Consider the following 18,177-nt stretch of genomic DNA (forward strand, 5'->3'; position numbering starts at 1 on the left):
CGACTGGTAAATAGTAGTTGAAATGAAATGTATGGGATAGGCTGGGTTGTAGGAGGAGGTAGTTCAGTGGTAGCCTAGGATAATCTGGTGGATGGATCTCTAATAGGAGGAAGACATTTTACCTTGTAAGTGCTCTATAACATGTTGTAGTTCAGAATTATGGGGTATCTTTTGGGAAGTTGGAATGCTCTAACTTTTCTCTATTACATATGTTTGACCTAGGTTTTAGGTAGGTGATATTTACTCTATTAAGAAAAGGTCCATTAATTCCTATACTTTCTAGTGTTGTTTTTTTTCTTAAATAGAGGCTAGCATTGGATTTTGTCAAATCCCTTTTCAGCATGTTTTCAGGTTCTTTTAAAAATATTTATATTATATTTATTTAACATTATTATATTTACAATCTTTCTTGTGTTGAACAAACCCTTCATTCCTGGGATAAATCAAACTTGGTCATAGTGTATAAACTTTATAATATGTTTTTGTAGTGTATTTACTAAATTTTATTTAAAATTTTTGCATCATAGTTCCTTAAGGATATTGCTCAGTAGTGGTTTTTTTTCATATTTGTATCATAGAGATTTGAAGGGCTTCTTCATTTCCTATTATTGCTATATATTATTTATATAATATTAAAATGATTATTCTTCGAATATTTAATAGAATTCACATATAGATCCATTTGGTTCTGGAGGTCTTTTTTTTCTTTTGGGAGTTCTTTTATGGCTTTTTAAATTTCTTTTTCTGATACTGGTTTATTTAAGGTCTATTTGTTTTGTTAATATTAGCATTTTATATTTTTATAAACATTCATCCATTTCCTTTAAGCCGTCAGTTCTGTTATCATGTAATTGGTCAAAAATAATTTCTGATAATGTGTTTTGTTTCATCTTCAGTTTGTTGTGTATTTTCCCACCATCTAACACATTGCCTGGCACATAGTAGGAACTTAATAAATACTTGCTGATTGACCGATATGATTGGTTTGGAGACTTCTTACATAAATAATAAAGTTGTTAGCATAACCTATATTAGTAACAAACAATTACCGAGTATTCCAAAATGTCCTTGCCTTCTTACTAACCAGCACGATACCTTTAAGCAAGTCTACCTTTCTGGGCCTGAATTTACCCATTTATAAAATGGGAGTTTCAACTAGGTGACCTTTGAAGCTCCTTCTAGCTTTAAACCTGTGATTCATTTGGCAATGAGAGTTCTAGGGGTGGGAAGAGATCACCAGAGGACCTACAATCCATAATATCATTCACAGGCATTCTTAAATTTATCCTGATCAGTACAGCTTCTGATTTCTTAATAGTAACAGCTAGCATTTATATAGCACTTTAAGATTCTCCCAACAACCCTGAGAGTTACACATTGTTAATAGTCTCATTTTACAGAGGAGGAAAGTGTGGCTGCCCAGCATCCTACAGTGAGACAGTATCTGGGGTAGGTTTGTGCTCGGGTGCTCAGATAAGGCAGGACCATTTACTCTGTCCACTGTTGGAAGAAGTGACTGTTAACGATGGCAACCTTTCTTTATTTTCTTATACAGCAATATAGGATAAAAATCACAGACTTGGAACAGCCAGTCTTGGTCAGTCTGCCCAAGAGGAAGAAGGGACCTGATAGAAGACCCACAAACCCTGCCCTGCTCATGCCTGAGCTCTGTAACCTCACAGGTACTGTGTGATTTTCTTCTCTTTGGAGGGAAGACAGAATTACTTATCCATTTCTTTCTTGCCCATCAATTCCACTTCTCTCCTTCATTTAACACCTCCTCCTTCAAGTGCTCTGGACTTTGTTTGAGACCTCCTCTTTGAACCCCTGCCCAGCTCTCCAAGAGAGAAATGCTCCTGCATCCCAATGCTCACAGCAAACTTAGTAAGCCTTCTTAGATTCTGTGTCTTTAACCCAAAGGTCTCACACGCTCAATGCGAAGGAATGATAGGATCACTAAGAACATATCTAAATGTACAAGGTTGTCACCTGAAAGACGGCACAGTGAACTCCAAAAACTCATCGACAATATTCACAGGTGACTTTCTTTATTCTAGGGGGTCACCTTTTTGTGTCATTAGCACCTTTTTGTAGTCTATTTTTAAATGCATAAAATAAAATACAAGATTAAGGAAGCCAATTATATTGAAATACAGTTCTTAAAATGCTAAGAAAAAAAGTTCTCATACCCCAGCTTAAGAACCCCCGCAAGTATAAGAGGTGAGTGATTTATGTTATCAGATTTTCATTCTCATCTTTGGTAGCAAATGTTCAGAGTTGATGAGCTCATTCCAGTCCCTACTTTCCTTCAAAGTTTAACTCAGTTATCACTTCTTATATGAGACTGTTTCTGATTGAAATGACTTTTTATGTCTGTGTGTATATGTATATCTGAGTATGTGTATATGCGTTTTATATATACACATACGTATGCACATACATACATAAATAGTAGATGTGTACATATCATCTCTCCCAAGAGACTATAAGCAATACAAAAATCAGGAATTGTTTCTCCAGTGCCTCCCACGTAGCAGGCCCAAATAAATACTTAGTAACCAAATCAGGACAACATCAGCTCCATAGATCTATAGATAGCTGTAGATATAGATATCAGCCAATTGAAAGCTAAACTTAGAGTCCTCTTCTTACCTTTCTAGTTTTGTACCAGACAGCTGTAATAGGAGAGATAAGCAAAATGAATTGGGACAACTCTAACACTTTCTCAGCTCTCTTTGTCATTCAGTCGCTGGAGATAGCCTCCAAAAGCAGAGTAAGACAGGAAAATAGAGAGCTGCCTTGCGCTACCTTCGTGTATCTTGGGGTGACCACAACTTTGTCAGAGCTTAAAGTGGCTTTTCAGAATCTCAACCCTGAGAGGTACCACTTAAGCCTTTTGGTTAGGGGATGTTTGTCTTGATTCTTGAATATCACATCACTGTTTTATTTATCAATGTCGCAATATCTTGTCTTCATGTCTTAACTTGACAGAAATGCTGATGTCCAGAGAGAGCTTCAGGAATGGGGTTTAAACTTTGAAAAACAATCATTATCTCTCACTGGAAGAGTTTTGCCAGTACAGATTCTCAATGAAGATAGTGAAGTAAGTTTCTTAGATTGAGTTGGCGGGGTTTTTTCTTAATCATCAGTTCAGTTTGGTCCAAAGCAAACTTGTACAAACCAAAGTAAACCTACTTGTACAAGAATGAGAAGAGCAAAAGTTTTACCTTGTTCTTTTACTGGGCTTTCTGCTGTATTTGCACATGAATGAAAAAAGTAAACTGACATCATCAAAAGTATAGTTTTTTTTTTTTTTTACAGTGCTTAAAGATTTGCAAAACACTTTACAAATATTATCTCTTGTGATCCTCACAATATCCCCTAGAGGTAGGTGCTATTATGATCTCCACTTTATGGATGAGGAAATTAAGACTGACAGGTTAAGTGAATTGCCCAGGGTCACACAGCTAGGAAGCAAGTGCCTGAGGTCAGATTTGAACTCTGGTCTTCTGACAACAAACCCAGCACACTTAACTGCCAGGCCACCTAGCTGCTTCATCAAAAATAAGAAACCATTAGTTTTACACATTCCTCTTTAGAAGCAGAAGTTAACTTTGTAGACAATAATAGCGTATCTGTTTAGGGCCTGCGAGGAGAGTGTCTCTCCCACCTCTGCACAGCTGCCAAAGGGATCTTCTTAAAGCATGAGTCTGACCATGGCGCTTCCTACTCTAAAAAGGTCCAGCGGCTCCCCTCTTTGCTCTAGAACGAAGGGCTCCTCTGTCAGACATTTAAAGCCCTTAACAGCCTGGTTCTGGCCTGTCTTTCCAGGCTTATTACATATCACCCCCCCCCCCGCTTCATGCCCAGGGCATTCTAGCCAAATGGTGTCCTTATTGTTTATAACTCCATTTCTCATCTTCAGGCTTTCTATCTCCACTGCCTAGAAGGTTCTCCCACTTCCTCTCCATCTCTTAGAATTCTTAGCTCCCTTCAAAACCAAGCCCAAGTGCCACCTCCTACAGGAAGCCTTTCTTGCTTTCTGTTGTTACCCCCCCCCCCAACCTCTGTATGTTCTGTATTGGCTTGTCTGGCACATTTATTGGGCAGCTAGGTGGTGTCATAGTGCACAGGGCACTGTGCCTGGAGTCAGGAAGATGCATCTTCATGAGTTCATATCTGACCTCAGTATTGGATTGTCTGGCACATAAATGCATGTTGACTTATTGGAATTTAAGTAGTTGTAAAGTACAGTTAACTTTTATAATATGTCTTCTAACTCTTTCTCACCTAGGCTATGTCTATCCAGTGTACAGATTGGTCAAAAGAAATAAAAAGAGGACAGTTAAGTTATCCTAAGCCATTGGTTAATTGGCTATTTGCCTTTAATCATGAAAATTCAAGACTAGCACAAATCCTATGGGAGAAACTAAATTTAACTACACGTACCCTAGGTATAAATTTGAGTTCCCCCAAATGGTAAGTACAGTTAAATTTTTCCTATGGTCTAGAACTTAAATGCTGGTAGTTGACAAGTTATGCATTTGGGGGAAGTTTTTTTTTTTTGCAAATGCTTTGAGTCAGAATATAGGGTTAAATAATCCAGTAGAGATTGTTCAGCAGTACTTAAAATATGCCTTCTTTGACTGGCTATCAGGGGGACTCTTACTATTTGAGGAAAATAGAGATATCACCTGCTCCCTAGGTCCTCTCAAAAGCCCTCAGTCCACAAGGTTTGATCCTGGCTCCTTACCCCCAAAAGATCAGTTTCTCTCTTTTGGTTATGGCTTCAATTTCAGGGGCTCATTTCTCCCAAATGTGGGTAATAGGATTTCTCAACTCTCACAAAGGCATTCAGTGTACAGTAAGTGTATCAGGTTTATGGGCATCACAACTTTTATTTCTCCTACCACAGAAAATTCAAAAGACACACAAATAACTCATAGGAGCCCATGAACAAATACAAAACCATTGTCCTGAGATAGTCCGTTAGACTCCCCCACACAATCACCCCTGAAAGGTCAAAATACTTTGAGGACTACTGAACAGGCACTCTCCATTGATTTTGGACTAGCACTGTCTGAGAAGCTCACACCAATAGCCGGGAAAGGTTGGCAAGAAGATATGTTAAAAGACATGAGAGTGGAGTGGCATGGTTTATTAAGAAGATGCTCATGGGCAGCAATCCAGGAACTGGGGAAGAAGTAGTGTGAAGAGCATGGGGGTGATGATCAGCAGGGATAGAAAGAGAAACATCATCATCTGAACATAGTATATATTACAGTCCCCTTAGACCAAAGGAGGAACCAAATGAAAGAATCTGGAAACATCTGACCAGAATGACAATGAACAAGTAATGGAGGACATTTCTTCAGTCATCTGATGGACCTATCATTTTTCCAAAGAAATCACGGCAAATAATTTCTTAATTTACCAAAATGGTAATTCCATATTTCAAAAATAGGAGGAACACACTTGGGGAAATATGTTCTGTATCTGATTCTCTCCAGTGTGGAAGAACTGGTTTCTGGGCAAAAATGATGAGAACCTTGGAGAGAAGGTAGGCTGGCATTAGTTGATTGCAAGCTGAATATGGGCCAGTAGTCTGATACCTCTCTGACTTGAGATATGGAGGACAGAGCAAAAAACTCACACACACACACACATATATATATACATACATACATACATACATACATACATACATACACAGATCTCTTTACCCTGAGTCCATTTCTCTTTATCAGGCCCTAAGGCTGACAGGCTCATCCTGAATGAAGCTCCACCCTGGTAGTCAACTCAAATCTTGACCTCCAGGTTTATTTAACCTCCTTGACTAGATTTTTACCAATGTGACAGTGTATATGAGCCAGTGCCCCAAGAAAATGCCACTCATGGTGGTCACATGCACACATCCAAAAACTAAAACCAAGTTTTTTAAAAGCAGAAATACAGGGAATTTCAGTTCTTGGACTTTAGGGAGAAACTTCTATTAACTGACTTTGATAAGGATGCACATATATGTAGCACTCAAAAATGGATAAGGTACCTTTTTCACAATATCCCTGATTGGTAAGCAAGGCAAATATCCCCATTTTATAGGAAAGAAAATTATAACTTCAGTGACTTGGCAAGGGTCATACTACTACTGCCAGAAGTGGGAGTCAGTAGATCTGGACTGAAGTTCAGGCCCTAAGGTGACCAGTCCTGACATTACACTGGCTGCTTCCAACAGGCAGGGGAACATGCTCTACAAGCAGATGGGGGGAAAAATTGGGATGATACTTTCATTTGGCAAAAGCCCTTAAACTTTGATCCTGAGAATTAAAAGAAAACGCCAAATGTAAAATCTATAGGTTAGTGGTTTATAGGCAATCTCTTAGTAAATATCCAGATTCTGATTAAATAGAAGTATTGAGAAAAAGATCCAGTTTTCAGTTAACTGTAATGCCTGTTACTACATAAATTTGGGTAGGTTAGTGCCTTTCAGTAGATCAAACTTTGTTGCTTTTGGCTAAAGGCTAATAATAAAAAGACTATTGCCTAGATCAGTGGTGTCAAAATTAATATTGACTTAGAAATCCACAAATTAACACTATCTAGGTTGCATTATATTTTTATTTATATTGTTGAACATTTCCCAATCAGATTTTAATCTAGTTGAGAGAGCACTGGAGTGCTGGGTGGCCAGGAGTATGCCACCTCTGCCGTAGTAGATAGGAGGAACATTTTATTTATTAAGAATGATGGAGAAACAATTCCTTCTGTTAGAATAAAAATATAAAGTGACACATAAATGTAAATATACGTGATAAAAATCTGTGAGTTGTGTGCTGATGTTGAAGGAAAAAGATTTGAAAGAAAAAAATTCTGAATATATAGTATTAGACATTTTTGTAGACAAACCTGGTAAGAGATTGGAAGGTTTTTTCTCCCTCTTTTCTGTTGACATTTTAAACAAATATTTTTAGCCACTTTGGATCCCTTTTTATTACTATTTGAATTTGTATACCTAATACCTTTTTATTGCCTTCTTTTATTTGGATTTAATGTGCTGAGTTCATTACTATATGAAATCTTTCTAAGCTTTTGTGAATTATGTAGCTTGAACTGGCTACTGATTTCTGAATATAACGAAAGAGTGTATTTACTCCCTTCCTAGGTGTCCAGTACAAGGTAAAATTGAAGAGTATCTTAAAGTCTTGAATGACAATGTTACATCACAGACTCAGATTGTAAGTAACCAGTTGTTCACTTCTGAAATAGCAAATATTTGGTTTTTTTATTTCCAGCTGGCTATGGAGCAGTTTCCACTCAGCTGCCCTCCTTTGGCTCCATACTCAGACTTAAGAATGACCCACTGGGGATGCAAAAGCAAAAATGGCCATGCCCTAGCTGAGTCTATGTTCTCTGGTGGGTGTGTTGGTGGAGCTAGGAGGAGAAGGCTGTACCGCAATCACATACATGAAAGTTGAGGGAAAGGGATATAACAACTGGAGGAATGAGGGAAGACTTTGTAAAGAAAACATCACCAGGGCTGACGTTTGAAGGATGGTGCTGGATTCTCGGAGAACATTCCAGGAAGGGGGGATGGCTTGGGTGAATACAGAAAAACAGGAGATAGAATGTCAAGTTTGGACAAGACCTTCTAATCCGGTATCCTTTTACCTCCCCATCCTTATCACATCTTCAGGGATTGTCCAGAACATACCATGTAACTTTCATGCCCTTTGCATATACTATTGAATCTCTACCTGTCCTGGGTTCAGCTAAAGTGCTAGCTTTTCTCTGATGTTTCTCCTCCACTCTCAGTCTGTAAGGATCTTAATTCCCACCAAGCATCTTGCTTGGTCTCTCTGTCTTTAGCCATAGCTTGAAATAATGCCTCATATATGAATTCTTTATAATCCTCCCAATAGATCGAATCTGTGTGGACAGAAGGCTTATCTTATTAAAACTTTGTGTCTCTCCTGGTGTCCAGCATGAGGCTAGGTACTTTGTGGAGGTTTGTTATATGTAATTGAATTCCATAGGGCCAAATTAGGATCAGGAGGCCAGGCAGGCCAAATTTTTGAAAAAATTTATTCAACTGTGGAATTGGCTGGCTCATAGTAACAGTACTAGTTGATGTTGATGCTTCCCTTGGGCATTAAAAAATATATATTTATTTTATTTCCTCTAACCACCTTGCAAGGTAAATTCAACAGGTATTATACCCAATATATGCTTCATAATTGGAAACAATATTTTTAAAAAGCAAGAAAGAGGGAGAGAATTGGAGCTCAGAGAAGTCAGGTGGCTTGAGCACAGTCACTTGGCTAGTAAGTGCCAGAGGTGAGATTTGAGTACAGGTCTCACCTGATTCTAAGTCTAGCATATTTTTGGACCATACCACATTGCTCCTTATTTAACCATAAGCTTCTATTTGCTACAGGTGTTGAGGCAGCACTATGAAAACCATCTGTCAGTGATTTTGCAGATTGACTCAAAGCTTTGTATAGGAAATCGGAATAGATAAACTCCTCGTATCTCTTCCACATATAAGATTCTAATCTTGCTATGATATGGTATTTAAGACTTTCCATTTTCTGCCCCATACTGATCCATCCTTATAGGTTATTGTTCTAGAGTAGGACCTCAATACCATGTAAGCTGCTATTTGAACTGCTCCCCTAACTCAGGGTTGAGGTTTGCCTTTGTTTTTTTACCTTTGTTCCTGCTATTTTGAGGGGGAGAGTTTGTAGATCTATATATACCTGTACCCTTTCCTAATCATATGCATTCTTTCTGACTCAATTAAAGAGTTCCTCTTTGCTGAAATGAGAGCTAGAATTTATAATGCTTTCTAAAGTCTGTAAAACACAAATACCTTATTTTTTCCTCACAACAGCCCAAGGAGGTGGGTGCCAGGGAGGTTCTCCCTATTTTATAGTTATGGAAACTTAGGCCTAGAAAGGGTAAGTGAATTGCCTAAGGTCATGCAGCTAGTAAGGGACTGAGGCCATGTTTGCACCTGGGTCTTCCTGACTCCAGGTCTAGGGCTCTATCCACTGTGCCACCTCATTGCCTTACAACTTTATTGAATCTCCAGCGGTGGTTGGCTATCTGCTTTTATTTTAAAATCCTGTTAAGGCAGTCTATAAACTCTAAGGGTTCCCTTCCAAGAATCAAGAAAGGGATTGTGTCAGGAGAATTTCTGGCTATGATAAAAAAAGGACACTGCCACAGCCTCTATTTTGAGTTTCCAGACATTGTTCCTAAAAGATCAAAGGTCACAAAACCTGCAGAATCAAAACTGGAAAAGAAGTCACACCTCCTGTTTTGCCCAGCTGAAAGGTATCCTTATCTTCCCCTTTTGGTTACTTGTTTCCAAACATGTATAACATTCTCCTCTCTTCTTGCTTTCTGTAAAATTCTGTATACTATATTTATTCTATAGATTATGTCCATACCATATATAGGGTTCAGGTAAAGATAGAAAGCTCAAATAATTATGTGAAAACGGAAACTCCAAATTTCAAATTTTCATATGAGTTAGCTTAGTTTGATGTTTTCCCTACAGCTCTGATGTTTCTAAGGTTAATTCCATAAGGTTTGATCTGAGTTTCCTGGAAAAGCCTAAAAAAGGCCAATGTGATTAGGTTTGGTAAGACCCTACTAAATTATAATCTTATCGCTAGCAAATTTAAGCAACATTACCTAAGAAAACTCTCCAAGCGGCCTAAAACTTAGAAAATTGATCTACTGAAAGAAACCCCTCGCACATCTGGCTTAGAAACAAGGTCCATTCCAACACTGTTAACTAACATCCCAACTAAAGACACTAGGAATACATGTCTCAGAGAGTGGGCCAAACTAGACAATTTGTGGACAGTGGTCAAGGATGGATGCCTTTGATAGAGAATTTCCAAGGGAAAATGCTTCTCAGAAGCAGATAACTTCATGAAGTTGATGACCAAACCTAGGATGGCAGGATAAGAAATATGTTTTTTAAATGGACATTAACTGAGTGTCGCATATATGTTTAACCAAACCACTAATATTACTCAGTATCTAAATTGCATTGTGGTGTTAGAGAAGGGTCTAGATGAGATTAAACATGAAAGGATGTTTAACTAGGATATTTGGGGTTTGTTGCCAAGAACAGTCTGGATCAAGGCAATTTCGAAAACCCTGTATATTTTTTTTACTATTTCATTATTTTATTATTCGATAATTTTATAACTTTATCACTTTATTATTTTAATATTCAAGTATTTTAAAAAAATTTTTTTATCTTACTATTTTACCTACCTAAAGGCCTGTGGAAACAAGCTAGTAATGAAGCAGCAGGTACAGCTAGATGAAGTGTTATAGTCACAAATGTGCACAAAGGTGGCCCACGCCATAGGGTCATCTTCTCACTGCACTGAAGCAGCAGTGGGATTTGGCAGCCCCCTTGGGTGTCTGAGTATCCTTTTTTAAGTTAATTATTTTACTTTATTTTTTTAGTTTACAACAGTACCACAAGTTTTTGAGTTCCAAATTTTCACCTCCCCTGTCCTCCCCCTACCCCACCCCAAGACGGCGTGTGATCTGATATAGGTCCTACATATGCCTTCACATTAAACTTATTTTCCCAATAATCAAGTTGTAAAGAAGAATTATAACCAATGAAATGAACCATGAGAAAGATGAAACAAAACCAAAAACCAAATCAAATCAATTTTTTTTTAAAAAAAAAGAGAGATCAAATAGTTTGCTTCATTCTGCATTCAGACTCCATAATTCTTTCTCTGGATGTGGATAGCCTTTTCCATCATGAGTCTTTTGGAGCTATCTTAGAACCTTCCATTGTTGAGAAGAGCCAAGTCTATCAAAGTTAGTCATCACAGAATCAATATGTCTGTGGTTGTGTACAATGTTCTCCTGGTTCTGCTCCCTTCACTCAACATCAGATCATATAAGTTTCTCCAGGTTCTTATGAAGTCCATCTGCTCCTCGTTTCTTATAGCACAATAGTATTTCATTACACTCATATACCACAATTTGTTTAGCCATTACCCAGTTGTTGGGCATCCCCTCGATTTCCAATTCTTTGCCACCACAAAAAGCTGCTATAAATATTTTTGTACATACAGATCCTTTTCCCCCTCTTATGATCCCTTTGAATATAGCCCTAGGAGTGGTATTGCTGGGTCAAAGGGTATGCACATTTTTATAGACCTTTGGGCATAGTTCCAAATTGCTCTTCAGAATGGCTGGATCTGTTCGCAACTTCACCAACAATGTATTAGTGTTCCAACTTTCCCATATCCTCTCCAGCATTTATCATTTTCCTGTTTTGTCACGTTAGATAATCTGACAGGAGAGATGTGGTACTTAAGAGTTGTTTTGATTTGCATTTCTTTAATCAGTAGCATTTTTTTCATATGCTCATAGATATCTTTAATTTCTTTCTCTGAAAACTGCCTGTTCATATCCTTTGACCTTTTATCAACTGGGCAATGACTTGTATTCTTATAAATTTGACTCAGTTCCCTGCATATTTTAGAGATGAGGCCTTTGTCAGAGACACTGGTTGTAAAAATTCTTTCCCAGTTTTCTGCTTCCCTCCTAATCTTGGTTGTATTGGCTTTTTTGGTACAAAAACTTTTCAATTTAATGTAATCGAAATTATCCATTTTGCAGTGCTCTCTGTCTCTTGTTTAGTCATACATTCTGCCCTTCTCTATAAGTCTGACAGGTATTCCCTTCTCTCCCAAATCGCCTATTATAGTATCAGCCTTTATATCTAAATCGTGAACCCATTTTGACTTTATTTTGGTATATGGAGTAAGATATTGGTCTATGCCCAATTTCTGCCCTACTATTTTCTAATTTTCTCAGCAGTTTTTGTGAAATAATGAGCTCTTATCTCAGAAGCTGGACTCTTTGGGTTTATCAAAGAGTAGATTGCTATATTCATTAACTGCTGTGTCTTGTGTACCTAACCTATTCCACTGGTCTACCACTCTGTTTCTTAGCCAGTACCAAGTAGTTTTGATGATTTCTGCTTTATAATACAGCTTAATATCTGGTATGGCTAGGCCTCCTTCCCTAGCATTTCTTTTCATTAATTAAACTCTGTTTTATAATACAATAATTATTGTATTAATTTTTCTTTGTTGTGGTAATTAGTGCTTCCCAATACTTGTATCTGCCTGTGGAAATGCCTGCTAGATAACTTATACAAAAGTATCTTGAGAAAAAAATAGTATATACAAGAATGTGGTTGGATCTCGTATGATCTTTAACCAAAGTGGGGACTGTAGCAGGAGAATTTTTAGCTCAGGCCTCTTGCTGCCACTGTGGTAAGAACACATTGCTCAGTCTCTATTTTGAGCTTCCAGACATTGTTCTTGAAAACTTGAAGGTCACACCTGTGCAATCAAGGCAGGGAAAGAAGCCTATTTTGATTAGCTGAAAGGTGTTCTTATCTTCCCCTTTCTGTCACTCATTTCTAGACATATATAACTTTCTTTTCCCCTCCTGCTTTCTGTAAAATTCTGTTTCTCTCCATTGCTTACATATCCACATTCTATATAGAATTCTATGTAGATTGCTAAAGCTGATGCCCTGGGCTCTCTGACTTTTTTTTTTTTTAACACAGATGAGCCTGTGCTCTGAGTATAATAAAATGCTGTAGATAATGATCTCTGCTTTGTTAATTTGGTGATTGACAGTAGTACTTAATGAACCCTTGGGTAATTTTTATCTCAGGATGATTCTAGGGGAACAGAAAGGACTCTTAGGTTATTAAATAAGATCCCAACAAGACTTCCTCCTGTAATGTGAGAGGTTATGTGGTATAATGGAGACAGGGCTGAATTCAAAGTCAAAAGATGTGGCTTTGAGTCCTTATTCTGCCACTCTCTCTGTGATCTTGGCCAAGTCATAAAGTCTTTCTGGGCCTTACTTCCTCATCTGTAAAATATGAGGGCTGGACTAGATGATCTTTACGGTTTCTGCTAGCTCTATGTTGATTGTATGATCCATGACAAGTAGGACAAAATAGTCTCTGGTCAAATATTGGCTATAGTAGGGAATCCCTTATCTCTAGAGGCAGCCCTTTCTACTTTCAGAGAAACCTCATGGTTTGAAGGTTTTTCTCTTAATACATCTAGGATCTCTACTTTTGTCAATACTAGTATCAATACAGCCTTTAACTGTCTTAACCTCTCTGTTCTTTAGTAGATGGTCTTTGAGAATTGCTTGGTCAAAATTCCATTGCCCTGTAGCCAAACTGGTGATGAGCCTCTCTGAATTTATGTAGCCTGGTCTTTAGCTTATAGATATCATCCATTGTAAGTCCCCTCTCAGGACTTACATCTCAGGACATGTCAGTGCTGTATAGTATTTGTCTTTAAAAAATCCAAGGCCACTTCCATTGAGCTGGAAAATGCCTTTCCAATTTCTACTTCTTGTGCCTAGTTCTGTGGTCTTGAGCCTGGCAAAACAAGTTAAGCCCTTTTTCTGTGTGACAATCCTTCAGATATTTGAAGGCATCACAGTGTTACAGAGTAACATTGGAGTCAAGAGACAATTTGTATCCTGAATTTCGAGAATGAAATTAAAGAAAAGTAGGAGTTGCCTAAAGAGATTGAGAATACACAGGATACTTATTATTGTAGATTTTTAAAAAGATATGCAAAGAAGATGGAAGCAAAGGCAAGTAATAGAAGTTGAAGACAAAATATGGTTTGGTCCTGTAAGAATGTGAGAAGTGTTGAGGTAGAAGTGATGGAGACTTGGAGGTTGGGGGGATGACCTTCACTTCTAGATTTTGTGATAGAAGAAAGGAAAGCTGGATATAGAGTCTGACATGTACATTAGACTTTAAGAAAACAGATTTCGGAAGGTTCAGAAGGAGAGGTAGGCTCTCATGGCCTAAAATTCACTTGAGGGATAGATAGATAGATGCTCAAGAATGAAATTCTGAAAACACAAAGGGAAACAATTTCATTCAGAAGGAAAAGGGGGAACTGGTGGAAGAGACCTATTTGGATGCACAGGGAACTCTCTGGTGAAATGAGACAGAAGATGGAAGAAAAGCCAGGAAACAATAGATGCCTATAGAGCATGCAACAGTCCTTTAGAGATTGGGTCAGGAATACTCAAGATTAGAATGAACTAAGGATATGGAGGGAAACTAAGGTCAACAAAAAATTGCAGGGTCGGGGGAGGGTACGTTTTTAGGCATCCTGGGGAAAATAAGCAAAGAAAGATGAGAACTTCTTCATAGGGTAGATGGGAGTATAGCCCAGGTGTCAGCTGATAACTGATATCTGGTAGAAGGCAAAACTGTGCAGTTATTATTTTACTTCAGTTTTCAAAATTCAAGTGACCAAAAAGGAGTTGGTACCCAAGATAATTAAGGAGATGATAGTAAATGGGAGGTAATCTCAAAAGAATGGAACTAGCAGTCAAGGAGTTTGAGAAGAGTAGAAGGTCAACATGAGTGAAATACAATATGGCAGCCGAAAAAGCTAACATCATTTTGAACTATTTTAACTGAGATATAGCTTCCAGGAACAAACTTTCCTTTACCCATACCATCCCCTCAAACTATTGTCTTATAGTACTTAGGCAGTGCAGTAGATAGAGCACTAAATCTGGAATCAGAAAGACCTAAGTTCAAATCTAGCCTTAGACATTTGACCTTGGTAAGTCACTTAACTTCCGTCTTAGCCAGTTAATAAATATTTATTGAGCACCTATATGCCAGATGCCATGCTAAGTGCTAGAGGCGGGGAAGTGTTGAATTGCCTCAGGAATAATAATAGCACCTACCTCAATGGATTGTCTTGAGGATAAAACAAGGTAATATTTTTAAAGTCCTTTGCAAGTCCTAAAGTCCTCTGTAAATGTTATTGTCCTTATTACTATCCATATTCCTTCCCTTTTACAGCCAAGCCCACAATTCCACTTTCCCTCTCACAGACTTCTCCCCTTTCAGTGGGGATTGTGGGCTGTGACTCAATTGGAATTGCTGTCACCAAGGTTACCAGTGATTTCTTGATTGCCCAATCCACTGTCCTTTTTCCAATCCTCATCCTTCTTGTCTTCTTTGTGGCATTTGACACATTCCTGGAATGTCTTTTGCCCCTCAGTTTTTCTAATACTTCTTTCTCCTGCTTTTCTTGCTACTTGGCTGACCACTCTTGGTTCTTCTTTGCTAGATGGTTTTCCATGTCCTACCTCCTAATCATAGATGTCCTCCAAGGTTCTATCCTGAGTCCTCTTCTCTTTCCATATTCTTTTGTCTTGTATTGATTTTAAGTCTTTCATATATAATTACAGGTACATGTTGGCCTTCCCAATAAGCTCCTTAAAGAAAGGGCTCATTTTGTTTTTGTCTTTTTATTGCCAGGACCTAGCACAGTACCTAACACATCGAAGGCACCAAATTCAAGTAGGCTTGTTGAATCATCATCTTCCATGAATGAGATTATCTCCATGCAGATTACTTTCAGAGCTATATAGCCAGCTCTCACCTCTTTCCTGAGCCACAGTTGTTAGACATTTCCAAATGGATATCCCAGACACCTCAAACTCAAGTCTAAAATAACTCATTTTCTTGCCCTCTAAACCTCTTCTTCCTCTAATCTTCACTATTTCTCTGGAGGATGCCATTATCCTTCTTATCAATTCTATTCCACCTCTATTCATTGCATTCCATTTCTGCCTCCTAGCCTTTGCACAAGCCATCCTTTGTGCCTGCATTAGATTCTTTTCTTATTTCTACCTCTTAAATTCTTTAACTCCCTTTGTAGTTCAACTTCTTGTCCTGGAAGACTTCTCTTATTTTCCTAGTCATTGATATGTTTCCTCTAGCCAGATTACATCGTATTCACATATCTATCCCAATTCGGTGTTCTTCTGGTAGAACATATGCCCCTCAAAAGCAGGTGATAGTCTTCATTTCACCTTCCTGCCTCTCTCCAGTACATTGCACAATGCCTTGTATACAGTAAGAACTAAATACATGCTTGTTGAATGAATGACTCTTTGTGATCTTTTGTTTTCAAGGCTCTTTGTCTGCTGCCCAATAATAAAAAAGACAAGTATGATGCTATTAAAAAATACCTATGTACTGTCTGCCCAGTTCCAAGTCAGTGCATAGTAGCTGAAACTTTAAAAAAGCCCCACATTCTCCTGGCAGTTGTTACTAGGCTGGCCTTGCAAATGAATTGCAAGATTGGAGGACATCTCTGGAAGGTTTCTGTCCCTGTAAGTTGTATTTTTTGGAATGTTGCTTTTTCATAAATGTCATTTTGTAAATATTTACAAATTGGTGTTTTTGGTTATAGTTTAGGCATATTTAGAAATTTTAATACTACTGAGCCATAGTATTGATGGAATTTAGGAATTTTCTTCTGGAAGCCTAGAAATTCAGATAGAAGTGAATGCCCTACCTACACAAGCCAACTGAGTAGGTGGTCTTCCTGTCAAGCATTAGTATAGTGCATGACTACCAGGTAACATGGTAGGCAACTCTACTCTCATTTGTGCTCTGTGATATAAATGTGCTCACGTGATAATCGAGAAAACCTTTCTTAAGACAGATGTCTTAAGAGTCATGGGTCATTCAAGATTTACATCAATAGATTTGTAAGAAAATTTCTTGATTTTTTTCCATGTATTTTTTTCCTTGTGGTTTTGAGTATATACCTTTTTTCCGTTTAAGCTCACAGATACTATGTTCATTGGTATTGATTGTTTTCATGACATCACATCGGGACATCAATCAGTCGCAGGATTTGTTGCTAGCCTGGATACATCATTGACTAGGTGAGTAGGACTTGGTAGGTATAAAATGAATTTTACACAGCTTTTTAGTTTGAGTTCTACTGGGGCAAAGACGAAGGGGATTCTAGAGACTTGAATGTCAAGAAGGCAAGATTAGAGAGATTTTTTTTTTCTGTAACCTAGATCTCTTTCCTTATTTCACTTGACCCCTAGCTTTCATTGAAAGTATCTTCATTGACATTCCCATCGTACCCATTTACAGAGGGGAGATGTCCACAAGTGTTACCCGTTGTGTTTATTTTTAAACTTTTTGAGGTATTGATCAGCTATACTGACTTTTTTCTTAAAAAATACTGTTTGTAGAATGCGATGGCTCTCTGTGAAGGGATCGGGGGGTGTTACTAGGAAAACTGTGATATTAAAAAACCCAAAAGAATCTGAATAAAAACTCCCATTGATATTGTCAGATATGGTGAAAATGAGGAATATGAACTTTGGGGCTGGGGAGGATTCGTTTTTATTTGTTTTTCTTCTTTGGATCCAGACCTATGGATTTCATAGGTTTGAGGAACTCCCCATGTGGAAGCTCTCTTCACTACTGAATATCAACTGCCTGTCAGAAATTTAGTCTTGGAGAGTTTCCTTCAGAGGGAGAGGGAGTGGGGATGGAGAGAAGGGGACTGACAGATTAAAAGTGTAAACACTTCCAGGCTAGTTCCACTAAAATAGCAAGCAGTAATCTCTGGGACTAGCTGGGTTGGGAGTTGCCTCAGCCCCAGTCACAGGAATTTTCTCATCCTGGACAGTGTGGGGAGTCAGTTGTCTGAGGAGGGGAAGATTGAGGGAACCTCTTCTGATAAGGGATGCCAGGCCCAGGTGTGTTGCCAAGATGCAGCCCTGGACAAGAAGGAACCAGCACATGCCCAGTGAGTGCAGAAGCAGCGGGGGTAGGAACACCACTGGCTCTGGGGGCCAGAGAAGAGAACTGAAGAAAAATCTAAGGCCAGAGGCACTATCCCTCATATCCCAGGACAAGAGGTGATTACAATAATCAGCTGTTACAAATAAAAAAAATGAGCAGGCAAAAGAGAAAGAATCCAACTACAGAAAGTTACAATGGGAATAGAAAAGACTGGGTTTCATCTTCAGAAGAGGATACTGAAGCAAAAAAAGTCTTTCAAAAGACTGATGAGAGTAATGTCAAATGGTCACCTGCCCAAAAAGAATTCATAGAAGAACTTAAAAAGACTTTAAAAATCAAATGAGAGAGATTGAGGGAAAACTTAAAAAAAGAACAATCAAAGAAAAACAAGATTATGAAAAGAAAATCAACCACCTGGAAAAGGAGATCCAGAATCTTAAGGAAGGGAATGACTCTTTGAAAATTAGAATTAGGTAAGGGGAAGC

General features: G+C 38.2%; 1 protein-coding gene across 1 annotated transcript in view; it reads left to right on the top strand.

Annotated features, from left to right (window-relative positions):
• LOC118849781 (piwi-like protein 1) overlaps positions 1-18,177 on the top strand; it is a 57,925-nt gene that overhangs the window by 18,106 nt on the left and 21,642 nt on the right. The window contains exons 9-15 of the mRNA XM_036758752.1: positions 1,556-1,682; positions 1,921-2,038; positions 2,992-3,103; positions 4,295-4,479; positions 7,163-7,235; positions 16,051-16,251; positions 16,709-16,812. Of these exons, the coding sequence (XP_036614647.1) occupies positions 1,556-1,682; positions 1,921-2,038; positions 2,992-3,103; positions 4,295-4,479; positions 7,163-7,235; positions 16,051-16,251; positions 16,709-16,812 (920 nt within the window). The remainder of the gene's footprint in view (positions 1-1,555; positions 1,683-1,920; positions 2,039-2,991; positions 3,104-4,294; positions 4,480-7,162; positions 7,236-16,050; positions 16,252-16,708; positions 16,813-18,177) is intronic.

Source organism: Trichosurus vulpecula, chromosome 1 (genome assembly GCF_011100635.1).
Source record: "Trichosurus vulpecula isolate mTriVul1 chromosome 1, mTriVul1.pri, whole genome shotgun sequence".
NCBI lineage: Eukaryota > Metazoa > Chordata > Mammalia > Diprotodontia > Phalangeridae > Trichosurus > Trichosurus vulpecula.